Source organism: Habropoda laboriosa, unplaced genomic scaffold (genome assembly GCF_001263275.1).
Source record: "Habropoda laboriosa isolate 0110345459 unplaced genomic scaffold, ASM126327v1 scaffold153, whole genome shotgun sequence".
NCBI lineage: Eukaryota > Metazoa > Arthropoda > Insecta > Hymenoptera > Apidae > Habropoda > Habropoda laboriosa.
In genome coordinates, this window is record NW_017100272.1 from 637,909 (window position 1) to 652,833 (window position 14,925).

At 49.7% G+C, this 14,925-nt stretch overlaps 1 protein-coding gene across 1 annotated transcript in view; it reads left to right on the top strand.

Moving 5' to 3' along the window:
* The window catches only part of LOC108573525 (homeobox protein caupolican-like), a 92,870-nt gene that overhangs the window by 63,136 nt on the left and 14,809 nt on the right, over positions 1 to 14,925 (top strand). Inside the window, exons 4-6 of the mRNA XM_017935985.1 lie at positions 8,352 to 8,710; positions 12,756 to 13,731; positions 14,119 to 14,200. Of these exons, the coding sequence (XP_017791474.1) occupies positions 8,352 to 8,710; positions 12,756 to 13,731; positions 14,119 to 14,158 (1,375 nt within the window). The 3' untranslated portion in view covers positions 14,159 to 14,200. The remainder of the gene's footprint in view (positions 1 to 8,351; positions 8,711 to 12,755; positions 13,732 to 14,118; positions 14,201 to 14,925) is intronic.

The following is a 14,925-nucleotide window of genomic DNA, read 5'->3' on the forward strand; positions in this document are numbered from 1 at the left end:
TTATTTCGAAACGTATCCTCTCCTTTATACGTAGACGGCGGCTCCTCGTTATGCTTTCGTATTTCGTTTCACGAGCGGGAAATTTCGATTGATAATTAGGAGAAAAGATTCCAGTTCGGATAAGAATCGCGAACGAGAATTCAATATTACTGTATATATACACATCGAGCTAGATCTCCAGAAAGAAAAAACCGTTCCAGTTCCTTTGATCTCGCCGAGAGCGCGGCGCTCTCTCGTCATCTCGTCGTACCTGGCAGTCTTCTTTCTTTCTCCTCTCTCTCTCTCTCTCTCTTCTATCCTATATAAGGGGGATGAGAGAAGACACCGAGATTCGAGAGAAACCGTGCACGGCGAACGGTTACAAAATGGCTGTAGGCAGCCGAGTGGGCGTACGTAATGGAGGCTTCCAGGTTGCCGGTATATATAGTGGCATCGCGGGCGTAGGGAGAGCAGTAGGTCTCTCTCCGTAGGAGAGCGAGTGAGTGAGTTTATTGATTGGCTTCCTCCCGGGGTTGGCTCGCCTGTTCGCCAGGCCTCTCTCTACTCTCTATTCTCTCTCTCCCTCTTCCTCTCTGCTCTCCCGCCCCACTCCTACCAACTCCTCTAGCTCTCCTCGTTTCTCTCGTTGGTGTGGCTGTGTAGCCCCAGCACCGTTCCGTTCCTCGGTTCTCTCTGCTCTGCTCCGTTCCTCTCCTCTCTCCCGCCCATCTTCTTCCACCTCGAGCACGGCGACCTCCTTCCACCCTCGAAACCGAGCCAGCAGCTCCCACAGGTGCTTTACTTACTTTGCTTAGCAACCCTCGTGTCCACACACAAACACGCCAGTCTCTCTCTCTTCACCGTTCACGCGCGCCTACCTTCACTCCAGCTTTTCCTCGCAGTTTCATTCTCTCCGCCGTATATCCACCGGTAATTCTCTCTCTCTTTTCCCTCTCGCTACCACTACCGCTTCAAGAGGATCCCCTGTTCGAACGAGCGAAGCGTGTGTACGTCCCGGTGCAAAACTCCGAACTGTAGGCATTGTTTATCGTGGAATATCCACCCTCTTCGCCCTCCATTCCGCGCGGAGCCTCTATTAATTTACTTGCTTAATAATACCAAGGCCCTCTCTAACTCGACCCTCTTCCATTTGTCTCCTCCTCCTCTCTCTCTGCCTCGTCACTTTCGTCGTTTGGCGACGGGACCTTGCTATTGTCTCGCCGACAGACACTCGCCAACTTTGCCAGACCGCGTTTCGAACGTTTCGGATCGGCAATGTCCGTTTATAGAATGGAGCGAGAGAGAGAGGAGAGTGTCGATCGAGAAGAATGGACGAACGGCCTGTGATTAACGGGAAATGAGAAATACGTCGTTAGCGGCAGTCCTTTGGGAATTGTCGCTCGACTCGCCGCCTCCTTTCTTCCGTGACGCTGAATCCTCCACTGTTTGCTTCCTTTTTCGTGGCTTCCGCTCGCTGTTCCCTACCTTGTATAATACTCCACTGGGTAAACGTGCAGGATGAACTCGGAGAAAAATGTTGTACGACAGTTGTTACGTTGATTGTGGAATGCTTCAGAGGTCGCGGAACGAGTTAAACATTTTGTCGAATCTGCCGAGAGAGTGTGAAAGAATCCACTTGCTTCGCTATCTCTGTTAAGCTTCCCAACCTTTTCACATTTCCTAAGTGAATTGGATCGTAATTAATGGAGAACGTTCGATCAATGTTTTCCCGGTGCTGGGAAAACAATTTCCACGAAAACGAGGAAAAGTGGCACAGATGCGAGCCACACGCAGAGAGATCTCCCTCGAAGCTCTCCCATTTTTCACGGAGGATCTCGCGACACCCTTCTCCTCTTATTTCACCGTTCGATCGAAAAAATCGCCGTGAAACGATGTTCGCGCTCTTCAGCAACAGATGCCTACTAAAATGTTCACAGTGGCGTGATTTAATTACCACCAAGCCGATCGCCGCGTTTTCCTTCATCGAACCGGAGAAAATCGGTCGCAATTAAAGCAAGTTTCCCCAACGGCTTCTCTGGCGGTCGTTAAACGATGCAATCGCGCGCGATGCCTTCGAATACTTAGGCTCCCGAGCTAACTCAATTCAATCTGAAAGCGGAGATACCGCTTTTTCTACCCACTGTCAGATACAGACGTCTGCTATGGAGACGAGAAACTGCTCGGTAGCGCGCGAGAGAGAGCTTTTTCCCGTGATGGAACCGCGACCGGTTGGCTCGTTCGATTTTTCTCCGGTTCGTCTCGTGTAGGTCGATCGGTGTCTGCCTGCCCCCCGGCAAGAAAACTCTCCGCGATCGTCGCGGAGAAAAATCCTGGAATTTTTCCACTTTTAAACCGGGTACACACCGATCGGCGAAAGAAACGGGGCTGTATTTTTATAATATATACCGTTTCGCTAAATACACGGACCACTTTCGCCTTCGATCGATGCGGCGATCTTGATATTCCCGTAATTTGTATGTTTGTTTTAAGCCGATATCGACGCGAGGTGAACGATCCTCCGCGGACTTTCACCTGTCGATGAGAATTTCACAGCAGGGGGATATTTTCACTGGAAAGTGAAAAGTAGAACTTGGAGAATATTGCCTTGAATTTTTTATGAATACGTCCTGTACCACGAGTGAGAGAGATGGTCGATATTCGAACTGTGGAAAATGCGTAGCAATCTTTTCACGCTTTGTCTCCTTCACTGCTGAGACCTAATCTTTACAATTTATCTTCATTTGTAGATTTATAACAGTGTTTCCATTAACGAGTATATAAATTTTTTCTTATAATTCTTTATCCAAGAACTCTGTATTATAAATTAGAATAATTTTTATTATTCGTCCCTACCAGCACCGCCTTCAGTTTTCCAATCGCCCGAACAGAAGTTCACGAGCTCGAACCTAATTCAGAACCGTACGATGTCATTCCATAATCGCTCCAATTCCCTAAAGCGTTGCATGCACGCGAACACCTAAGTAGCACTTAACCCTCGCACGACGAATGCAGGGCGATTTTGACTCAACAACGATGAAGTCAGATTAGGCTCAGATTAGGAAATACATCTATTTTATGTATCAAATGTAAATAAACTAGAAAAATATCAAATATATACAGTTGAAAGTATACACATTTATACCCAATTCCTTCTTAAAACCCGTGTACGATAGAAACTTTACTGTGGGTTAAAATCACCCTGCATTCGTCTGTAAAACCATTCGCCTACCGAGGGTTAATAAATTTCTTACGGAATTTATTGCACACTACCCCGGAACATCGTACATCCCGAGTGTAAACCGTCAGCTAGCGGACGAACGATGCAGAAATGCATCCTCGGCGCATATTACTCGGTTAAAGAAGCGCGGTGGAAGCAGTGACGGACGCGGGATTAGATAAGAGGTGGCGAGAAGTTGTCGCCGCGTAGTTGCGGGGATCAGGTCGCGGAGCAGTTGCACACACAGAGGGGGCGGGTCACTTGGATGCAGCGCGCGCGGAGCAGACGCGGCGCGGCGGTAGGTTGCGTGGTGCAAGCACAAGGTAGGTTGGCTGGCTGGTTGGTTGGTTGGTTGGTTGGTAGGTTGGTTGGTAGGTAGGTAGGTAGGAAACGTTTGCACATCCGGGACCGGGCGTAACTATCGGAGCTATATACACGGCCACTCTATACGAGGCCGGAGGACGTAATTACGCGCGTTCTGCCAATATTGGTTAACCTTTCGAGGTTGACGCCACCATATGCAAAGCCCCTAATGAGTCGCTCGAGTGGCCCCGGTGTCTAGTATTACGCGCTCATCTCTGCCCCACCTCCCCTTTGCGTCGTTATTACCTCTACCGGAGCTATTCCACGATATCCTCTCTTTTCCACTATTTCCACCTCACCCTCTTGCTCACCTCTCTCCGCGTATTACGCGCTCTCTGCACCCTTTTCCTCTATTCTCCTCTTTCTCTACCACCGGGAGTGTTTCGCGTTTCTAAATTTGCGATACCGGGGATATTTGCTAACTGTCGCATTTTTCCCTCCCCGCCTAGCAGTCGCCGGTAGACAGGAGGTCCACTTGCCCGCATAATAGTGCGATACTCTTCGGCTTTCACCTAAATTCAATTGAAATTCATTCACCGATCCCCTTCGTCACGGTAGAGAAGGAAAAATCGCGAACAAGTGGGATCTCGAAGCGAGAGATCGACGAGCCCTCGATCTGCGAGAAAGAGAGCCCACGCAGACGAGATTCCTCGGGATCGAGCGTCGAAAGAACTTGCAAGCCCTTGTCGCGGGACTTTTAGATCGTACCAGCACGATCTTCACCGGCCGTTGCAAGATTCGAGGCTGAGCAGCCACCGGTGCCCTCGCTCGTTGTCGCATCTGCATTGCATCGCGTAACACACGAGCGTCGCGGGACGATCGCGCGTCGATACATCCGAGCGATTCTCCGTTGGCACGCAACGGCACACTTAGTATGTAAATCGCGGCCCTGCAAACGCGACTGTGTGCGCCAATACGTGTGGATAATTGCGCGGCCGCCTGGTCCCCGCGCAGGAGAGAGAGAGCGTGTGGGAGGCAGTCGAAATTGCGCATATCAATGAGAGAGGAGGAGGAGGTCGGAGGCTCGATTAAATCTAGAGGCGGCGGCCGCTGGCTGTCAATTTCTAACTTCCTGCACCCGGCTATTCGCGGAACGAGCTGTTACGTTTTCACCTCGGCTACGCGCAACTTTATATATGAACCGTGTTTCGATGCGTCGTCCGCGCGGACAAAGAAGCACTCCGTCCATTTCGCAGGCGTATTCTGTGCCCGCGTATCGATGGAGATGCAGTTTCGGAGTAAAAGTTTCGTTCCGTCAGAGAGGAACTCTCTGTTGTGCTCGATGAAATAGAAAATAGCCCGACTGTGGACGTGCGGTTCGATATTCGGCTGGTTTAGAGAGGGAACTGCTTGGGAAGAAATTCGAAAAATCGTAGAAAATAGATCTTTGCGGAAGAAGATATTTTTGAAAAATTCGAGTGTTCAGAAATGATCAATTCATACGTGATAGGAAAAGTCCGTACTGGGCTAGCAGAGGGAAGGGATTGTCCAACAAAGAAAATTCGAAAAACGGCAGAAAACAGATTTCTACGAAAGAAGATACTTTCCATCGCCACACGGTAGAAAGTTTGCCACAGTATCTCGATAGTTAAAAAACTATCAATTCATACCTGACCGTGCCTTGTTCCGACATCGGCGCTCGATAGATCTTGAGAAAGGGGGCCGACCCCTTCTCGCGGTCCATTTTCTTTCCGTCCTACTCGGGTAATCTCGAACAATCTCAATCGATCGGACGTTTTCGAACGAAAGCAAAAAGGAAAGAGAGAGAGAAAAAGGGCGAACGATCGGAGAGAATTGCGGAGAGGGGGAGGAACGAGGAGGAGAGAGCTGGAAGGTACAAACAAAAAGGCGGCTGATTTTATAGACGAGCTACGAGAGCCACGACGGCCGCCTTTCCCTTGTCCGAGGGAGTTTAATAGAGGGTGAAACGTCCTCGAAGTTGCAACGGGTCCGCTTCCTTCGGATCGCTGCCTTCTTCATCCCCGTCCACGCGGTCATCAGCAATCTCGGATGTGGATTGCAGTAACCTTAGGGAAGGATTCCGAAAAGGGGAATTACGCAATCTTCTCCTCTGTTCCCTCAGCGACGGCACGTCAACCTAACCGCTCGTTTTTCCTTCGATTTACTCCGATTTTGTTACCTATACTTGCTCGCTGCATATGAGTCGTCGAATTTCCATCGATCGTGAAAATATCCGTGTTTAGTTGTATCGTTTAACTGTTATTTGTGATTCTTTTTGGGGTGTAAAATGTACCGAGGAAGCGTATTCAACCCTTTCGCTCTTGGCGCCGATACGCGCTTTGAAAATTTCTGTCCTTGGCGTTTATAGGCGTTTTCAAAATTTCCACTGTGCCCTAAATTTTTAAATTTAAATATTGAATTCTAAATTTTTTCAAACTTTTCGAATGCCAAAATGACAGATTTTACAGCCGCGTACTAAAATCTGCCGCAGCGAAAGGGTTAAAAAATGAGGTACACCATTTTGTTTACTTAGAATCCCGAAATTCCTCTCTGGAATGCCACGAATTTGTATTGGAGTTTATATCGCAGAGCTCTGCGTTCTTCGTGCTTCTATAGACGTACCGTAAAACAATAGGGTAGAAATATCGAAGGTACAAAGTGACGACTTTCCGCGGTGCACATTGTCGCAACGCCGGTGAATTTCGGTGAACGCAACCTGGCCAATATTTTCGCGGAGGCGCCGGTCGTTCGGGTCGGCGAAAGCCCGAGATTAGATCACGTCTAAACTCGTAAGCCCGGACAGAAGATTTCATCGGACCATTTGTCGCGGCCCCAGGCCGAACAGAATCGGTCGGGATAGGCGCGCGATCGTAAAACGCGATTTAGTCCCGGGAAAACGTCTCCATTTGAATAAACTCGCGTCCGCGTAAAAAGGACCGTTGATGATCTCGTCCGGCTAGGACGTAAAACACGATAGATCCCCTTTTCGAAACGGCGAAATCGCGGTTGTAAAATTTTAGACAACGCTGAATCATTCGACGCGATTGTTTATCCGTTGCTCGCCAACGTTCCGATCGCACTTCTTTCTTATACAAATTTACAGTTGGCGATAAAATAAGAACTTTCCTTCTGCTCGATAATGCGTCGTATTTCTGAAAATACCGCCGTTCCCGGAAAATCTTCCGTTCCATTCCAATCTCCGTTATCGTTTCTTAAATCACGTGTAAATTGTTTATCAAGCTAAATAACCGTTCGAAGAAATGTGTTGTACGGTGATTCGATGTTGCGTGATATTCGAGGCTTCTGAATGCAAATCGTAAGCTTTTAGAAGGTCAGGTTTCGCCATTTGGAATTTCTGAAGCAAGTTCTGTAGACATACACAGGGTGTCCGAATTTTTTCCCAAACAAACGTTATTTGTCCAGAAAAAATGAGACAGCTGTGTAATCTCTTAACCTGTGAACGAAGGAATAACAGCGAACCATAAAATACCCTCCAACACAAAGCCCAAGTATTAACAGAGTTAAAGGCATCTTGAAACTTGAAGATCCATCGTTCATTCCCGAATTCTCGACAAGATCTCTCACAGCGATGTCGGTAATCGCGCAGGCGTTTCCATTAATCGTTGGACAGAGAACCGTATTCTCGTGTGTCACGCTTCGGTTACAATGTCGCTGGTAACCACCGCCTCGAACAGCGCTACCACCACTATCACGACGACCATACCCGCCGTATCAGCCTCGCTGTGCCACCCTTCCACGGCCGATGGATCGTCGATAGGTATTTTAGGCTACAGTATATAATAGTACATACCTATAACAGGTTCGCGTGGAACTCTCGGCAGTGTGGGGGGAGGACACGGAGGGGTGGGTGAGCGAGTGTGCGAGGGCGGACGAAAAACAGGAGGTTGCAGAGAGAGAGAGAGAGAGAGTGAGAGAGGGCTAACAGGAAAAGGGAGAGGGGGATCGATCGAATCGCCATTACGGCGAGTGAGTGCCGGGGTTGCTCGATGGAATCACGCCGCCGCTGGGGGTTTATTCTCCGTATATATTTGCCGGAGTATCACCCTCGACCCAGTAGGATGTCGCCCCCTATCCAGGAGGGTTCGATGCTCTGGCGCGCAACCCGCGGCCAGGGGAATGAATCTAGGAAGGCAGACTCTCTCTCGCTCGATGTTCCTTTCTCTCTGACTCTCTCTTGCTGCAATGTCGAGCCCAGCACTTTGGACTTGCCAAAATCTGCGGGGAATTCGCACCCTCGACAGGATGCCACTTTTCGTGCAGAGTGGTTCGACTCGACAAATGTTGAACAATGGTTACGTTTTTACTATTCGAGCGGAGAATAGGTTGCTCGTTTCTCGAGTAGACGGTTGGCGAGCGTCTTCGGTCGGAGGATGAGTGGCGTATGATGGGTCTTGTTACGTGTAGGTTTGCTTCCAGCGGTGATATTGATTCGAGACACTGTTAGGTATACAATAGGGGCAATGATGTGTGGTAACACGTTGCAAACTGTGTGGATGCTTCAGATTCCTAAAGACACTTCTAGAAAAATTTGCGGAACACCTTGTGGCACAGTTCGTGAACGATCTTAGGAAATTAGTTTAACTGAAATTTTGCAATAATTTGCAAAACACCTGAAAACATTGTGAAGCAGAAGTTTCTTAGAACGGTATATCAGAACGAAAGATTCGTTGCGAATTGTACGGTAGAAAATGTAAAAGTTTCGAGGTGCAAATTACAGCAGTTTCCGATCTCTCTAAACTTCTCAACCAAACTTCGCCGTAATTAATATTACAGCAACTTCGATTCACGAGACCCGATACGATCTTTCCAGATACGGCGCCGGATACGACCTCGCTGCGCGGCGGAAGAACGCGACGAGGGAGTCCACGGCGACGCTGAAGGCCTGGCTGAACGAGCACAAGAAGAACCCGTACCCAACCAAGGGCGAGAAGATCATGCTGGCCATCATCACGAAGATGACACTGACGCAAGTGTCCACATGGTTCGCGAACGCGCGGCGGCGCCTCAAGAAGGAGAACAAGATGACCTGGGAGCCGAAGAACAAGACAGACGACGACGACGACGCGGTTCTCACGGACTCGGAGGACAACAAGGAAAAAGACGATCTCGCGGGTGACAATCAAGGCGACAGGGTCGGCGAGGAGGCGAGGAGAGGTCTCGAGGAAAACGGTGAGTGACGTCGGTTACCTTGGCTAAAAATATTCTCGAAATTCCTACGCTCTACGTTCAATTTTATGCAATAGCAATACCTCTCGACCCTTTCGAATTCTCAAACAACCGAGATATCGCGGCAGATAATCCGTCAATTATTCCAAACGACATGCTCCTTAAAAAGGAAAAGAAAAAGGAAGGAAAAAATACACCTTGCTTGTAAAGTACGTAGTCAGAAACCTCGTTCTAGCTTTCTTACGTGCTCCCCAAGTTTAGTCGATAAGGTATGCACGCGTGTAACGGCACGAAACGCAATAATCCATGCAGCGGGCACACGTTATCCGCGGGAAGAATGCTCGAAACGATCGTTCTCTCTCTTTCTCTAGAATCTCGAAGGAAGCACCGCCATGAAAGGGCAATTATCGATGTCCCGATGTGTACACCCGATGCGCACAATAGCGTCGCGCGGCCGAGGGTGAACTCTCGAAACGTGGCCCGATCTCTTGGAGGAATGTCTGCTAGCGTGTGTGGAGCTCGCGTGACTAGTTCTCCCCGATATCGAGTGGCCATCGGACCGCGTTTCTGATATTGCGCAAGCATCCATTCCGCGCACAATAACCGTACGCGACCTCACCCTGCATGGATCTAGCCGCGCGCCGCCATTCACGGAGATCCGCACCGCGAGATCCTCTGGCGGATCTCTCTCTTCTCTACTCTCGAGTACCGCTACCAGGCCTCTCTGTACGCCATTCGCGATAAATATCGCTTCATTTCTGCTCACCTCGAGTTTCTGCACATTTGTATGAACGTTTTAACAGTGTTAACAGTAGTATCGTTTATGCCAATTTTTGTTGGATAGTGTGGTTTATACACGTGGGAATCGTTTCGTTCGTGGAGTCTCTCGTGGAATTGTAGCTTTTGTTTAGGCTCGTTTGGGATAACGTAGGAGGCGCTGGTTATCGTGAAATTAATTACTCTTGTTGAAATCAGATTTCGCGTTTGCGTTTTTAAGTTTGAGATCGAATAGGAGTACTTTGCAAATTCGAAGATTCTAGACTCTTCACGGCCCTGCGTGATCAGTGTGTTATTCGAACCCCGATAAAGTGAAACAGCAGAATATTTCTTCTATAAAAGCCTACTAAACCTACTAAAAACCGGAAGGTCTCAATAGTAATATCGCAAATTCGTATTATCTAAAATAGTGCAAACATCCTTATCCTCAACCTCAAAGATTACACCACTCACAACCACAACATCCTCCGCAAATTCTTCAAAAACACGTAGAAACTCTTCCTAGAAACCGTACCAACATCGAGCACTTCCTCCTTCCTCCACCTCGTTCCCAAAATTCCTACATTCACGTATCGTCGTGCCCACACTCGTAAATCCCGGAGCACCTATACGCGGCTTACTCTCGATCGCAAGAAGCGAGGCCATTTGAACTTCGAAAGTCGCGTGGTACAAGCCGTTCGTCCCGGGTCAGCCTGTAAATTCAATTACCAACACGAATTCCTCGGCGACGCTGAAACCAACGTGTATATCCCCCCCCCTACATCCCCGAGCCAGCGTCGCTGAGCCGTCGCTGAGCCGTCGCTGGTGCTCGATAGGCTACTTATTCAGGCATTTTGCCCAACGGCCGGAAACGGCGAGTTAGAAATTCGCTGCGAAACCGGCCGTGTGTCGGGCTCTATATCGCGGAGGCGGACATAATGGTTCACATGTGGGTAAACACAGTGACGGGTTGCGGGTTGCCGCGCAAAGAGATTAATGGCCTTCGGTTTGGTCCCCTGGTGGACCGTTGGTCCTGCTCCCTGGTATTGGAAACCACACACACACACGTATCCCTGCGTACACAGTCGCAGCTTTCGCATAGATACACGAGTGTATAGAGACAGAGAGTGAAACGGTGTGCGTGTATATTGGCCGGTGGATGTGGCGCGCGCGCGCCAGGGCGCTCGCTCGTCTCCCTAAGCGTGTCTCTGTGGGTGTGAGGCGGAGGGTGCGCCCGGGCTGAGTAGCCATCCGTAGGACCATATACACTCCGGTGCCACGGGCTCTCCATATACATACAGGGATGTATATAGATAGAAGGGGAGAGTGGTGGTTCGAGGCACGGTGATGTATCGGCGCCCGCGGCGAGACGAATGGTACGGACCCTCCTATGGCCACCATTACCCCACCGCACATTGGCCAATATCGTCCCTCTCTGTCCCTCGCGTCCTCTCTGGCTCGCCGCTTGTCCTCAGTCCACCGCCCTCCATCTCTCTCTCTCTCTCTCTCTCTCTGTACCTTGGCTTTGGTGGCCTCCCTTCGATTCGGGACATTTAGGTGTTGCGTTGTCGCGTTGCACGCGCTACGTCTCGTAGTTTTATAGTGATTTTTGTAGCGAACGGTAGAATATTATACTGGTTTGAGACGAGGTTTGCTAAATTCAAGAGAGCCCTCGTGAATCTCCATGGTGAACGGTGAAGGGAGAGAGAGAAGAGGTCACTTGAGAAACATGCGAGCTCTGCGAGGAGGGTTGCTACTCTCGACGTGTAGTAGTAGTAGGACTCTTGATTTTTTTGAATACATATATCAACGTGGTTAACTTGGTTACATCGAGTATTCAGAATTTTCCAATTGAATCGGAGTTATTTATCCTGTTAGAGAGATACAGGCATAGGAGAGCGCAAAGATTACGAGATTAACGTCTGATAAAACGAGGGGGTCAAAAGTTAAAGAGCCACTTGTGGACTCGACGGTGGTATCTATTTAGTTGGCCCATAAGGTTCCCTTTATAAGGGGGGCGCGTGCACCCTAAACCTAAACTCTCCGTTACTTCTCTCTGTCTCTCACCCCATCGGCTATCTATCCGTCCATTTCTGTTTCCCTCTCTCGCGGGGGTAACGAGCCCCTTCTAGCTTGGGAATTATCGCTTGACGACCCATCAAGTAAACCCTCTGCCGACTCATTCGAACCTCTTAATGAAATTCTCACCCCTGACTGACTGGCTGGCTGGCTGGCTGGCTGGTTGGCTGGCTGGTTCGGGTGGCTGGATGAACCAGGGACCGTCTAGGTTGCGTCTGCCCCGCACAAACTCGGTATTATCTATACGTCTAGACACCCCTGCGCCACCGAGAGAAGACCATAGCGGTTTGGCGCTCCGCTTGTAATTTACAGCGCGCCCCGCCGTGTCTCTACATCTACGATCCCGCAAATTTCTCTCCTCGGTCTCGTGTCCCTTTCTCTTCTCCTCTCGTCTCCTCTTCTACGTCCGTCTTTCCTCTTTTCCCCTCCTTTCACCTGCCTCTTTCTACACCTCCACCCGGTTGACCTCTGTTCCTTCTGTCTCCTGGGCTGCATGCACGCTCGTCCGTGGCGAACATTGCCGCCGTCAGATCGCACCGATAATCGAACGTGTGACACTAGGTTAGAAGAAACGATCGATCGAGGAAGTTGGACGAGAGAGACGGGAATTCCTGCCTCAAAGTGGTTGAAGGCTTCGCTCCCTTTTTTTCACAGCATCCCTTACAGCTTAACCGTATAAGGGTGCAAGAGGGAGAGACTCCGCCACGTTTCTCCACGGCGCGTCGAAAGAACCCCTCGCACAGCGAGCCTAGAGGCGGCTCTCTCCTCCCCGATATATACACTCGCGTGGATCTCACTTTCACACCAGGGATTATAAACCATTAATTCTGACATCTCGTCCGAGGCGAAATAACGAGAGGGTGCGTAAATGGCGATACCGTTGACCGTACTGAATTTTCTATTAGTTTCCCGTGGAAAAAACGTTTTTCTCTCTACTCTCTCTCTCTACTCTCTCCCGGTATGTCGGGGATATGGAAAGGGAGAAAGAAGGAAGTTTTACGAGCTATTAAGCTCGCCTTTATTCGATACACACTTACCTCCATCGGCGGTATTCGCGTTTATGACCGGTAGAGAATTTTTCTCTTTTTTCTTTCTCTCTCCCTCTCTCTTCCCGAACCACACCACGACCACCGTACACGTTTCACCATGAACGTCCAGCCATCGAAGCTCAACGGGCAATTTACTAAATTGACGCGGCGCGGTCTGTTTGCAGAGCCGATGAGGCACGTGAAAGCGGAGCACTTGCAGCACGACAAGGACCTCGACGAGGAGGACGACCTCGATCTCGAGGAGGATCCCCGGCGAGGAGAGCATCCCTTTCACCACGCGATGCAGCACCATCACCATCATCACCAAGGATACGCCGGGGAGGACCATCTCAAGGACGAGGGCATCAAGTCTGACTGTAGCGCGGCTGGAGTTCCTATACCGGCGACCAAACCGAAAATCTGGTCTCTCGCGGACACGGCTGCCTGTAAAACACCGCCGCCACCTACGCATCCTCATCATCAACAGTACCATCATCTTCACCATCAACAGCACTACGGTCAACAACAGCATCACCTGTCCAACCAAGGTCATCATCATCATTCTCAGCAACCTTGGCTCGGTTCCGGCGGTGGTACCGGTGCCGGCGGAGGCGGTGGAAACCTGAGTTCGTTCGCTTTACCCTCCTCGGCGTCTATGAGCCCATCGGCGGCTGCAACAGCGCCATACTCGAGCGCAGCGACGAGGTACGGCGGTTTCCTCTCGTCCTCGTCCGGCGGGCAACTCCACTACAACCCAAACTCCTCTTCCGGTTCGACTTCGAGCGCGTCCTCTTCGGCGGCGGCGGGGTTTCCCGAGGTTGGTACGGACACTCCACCCCAGACACCGCCCAACATGAAGGTGGCTACACCGAATGGAGTGATCCAGGCACCAGCAGCCGGTTACTGCACTACTGGCAACGGGAACGCCACGAGCAACGGTAATCCGAATCCGTACGGGCCAAGTCATCCGGCTGCCGGTGGATATCTGTCGACCAGTTCCGGATCGGCCAGCAGCGCTTCCTCCTTCAGCTCCAGGCTACAGGCATCCCCTCACAAAGACTTCTCGCCGGCGGGACAGAACTCGATTCTCCATCAGCATCAGACCACTGCCAGCCTACCGCCCACGGAGGCCACCACCGCCTTTAAACCGTTCTACAAGGGGTACGTTTCGATCTATCGATGTTTCTATTATTATTACGAATTGCTTAGTGAACTTTGTTGACTTAGAAATGAGATATGAGTTGGTAGAAATGAAAACTTCTGCCAACTTATTCTTGAATGAGTTTTGTATCGTCCGACGTACAATTTTTTCGATATTTCACTTTCTTCTCGAGTCATGAATAAACGAATGCCCACGTGTCCGCGTAGAAGGTGAATATTTTTTTAAATTTTGTTTAATATACTATCATCAGAATAAATGATTTGCTCAATCCGCACAGTGGATTTTTCTCGATTACCTAAGGGTTAACGAGTAAATTAACGTAAATACATAAAATTGTGTTCGACGAAGACTGGACAAGAGTAAACGTTAAAAATTGCCTGTTACAGCTCACAGTCCATGGGCAGCGGATTCGTGTCGCCGGTGTAAGCCACGCAGGCTCCATTCAGGATCATCGTCGCGTCTCTCGAGGTGAGTAAAACCTCTCGGTCCGTATATCGTCAGGTTGGAGCCTGTATTTTTTGCCACTTAACGAACTCGGCATCTAGTCCAACTCTCTGTCTCTTGGACGCACACGCTACAATACCCGTGCAAATCGCCTTAGGCTGAAATATCGTCGCGCGGAATTCCCAATACACGCGTTCTCATGTCCACAGAAATATCACGAATGAATCACTTAACCATTCTACTCTCGAGAGAAGAAAAAAAAACACAAACTCGAATTGTTACTGTCCAGAGGAACTTCTCGATGACAAATCGCAATTACCGCGGCGACGTTAATCGCGTGGCGAGTAACTTCGTGGCTAGGCGCGATCGTAATTCATCTCGCGGTGTGAAAAAGGGAACACGGCGAGTAAAGCGGAGGTTGCTTCGGAAGAGTACTGTGTAATCGGTTTGCAAAACTCTCTGTTTCTCTCTTTTCGCATGCAGAGTTGGGAAAATCGATAAGAAATTAATATCCGACGCGTCAATTGGTCGTTAAGGCTTGGCCACCACACACTCTCTCTCTCTCTCTCGTTTTCTCGAGCGTTGAAATAATAATGGCATTGAGCAGCGTATCGAGCCGCGCGCGGTGAACGGAGAGGAGAAGGAGCTACGGGTAAAGGAAAGAGGAGAGAAGAGAGGCTATCGCCACCTCCTTGACAGTGACAAATGGACGGAGATTTCAATCAGTGAATGGAATCACCACTGGCTGG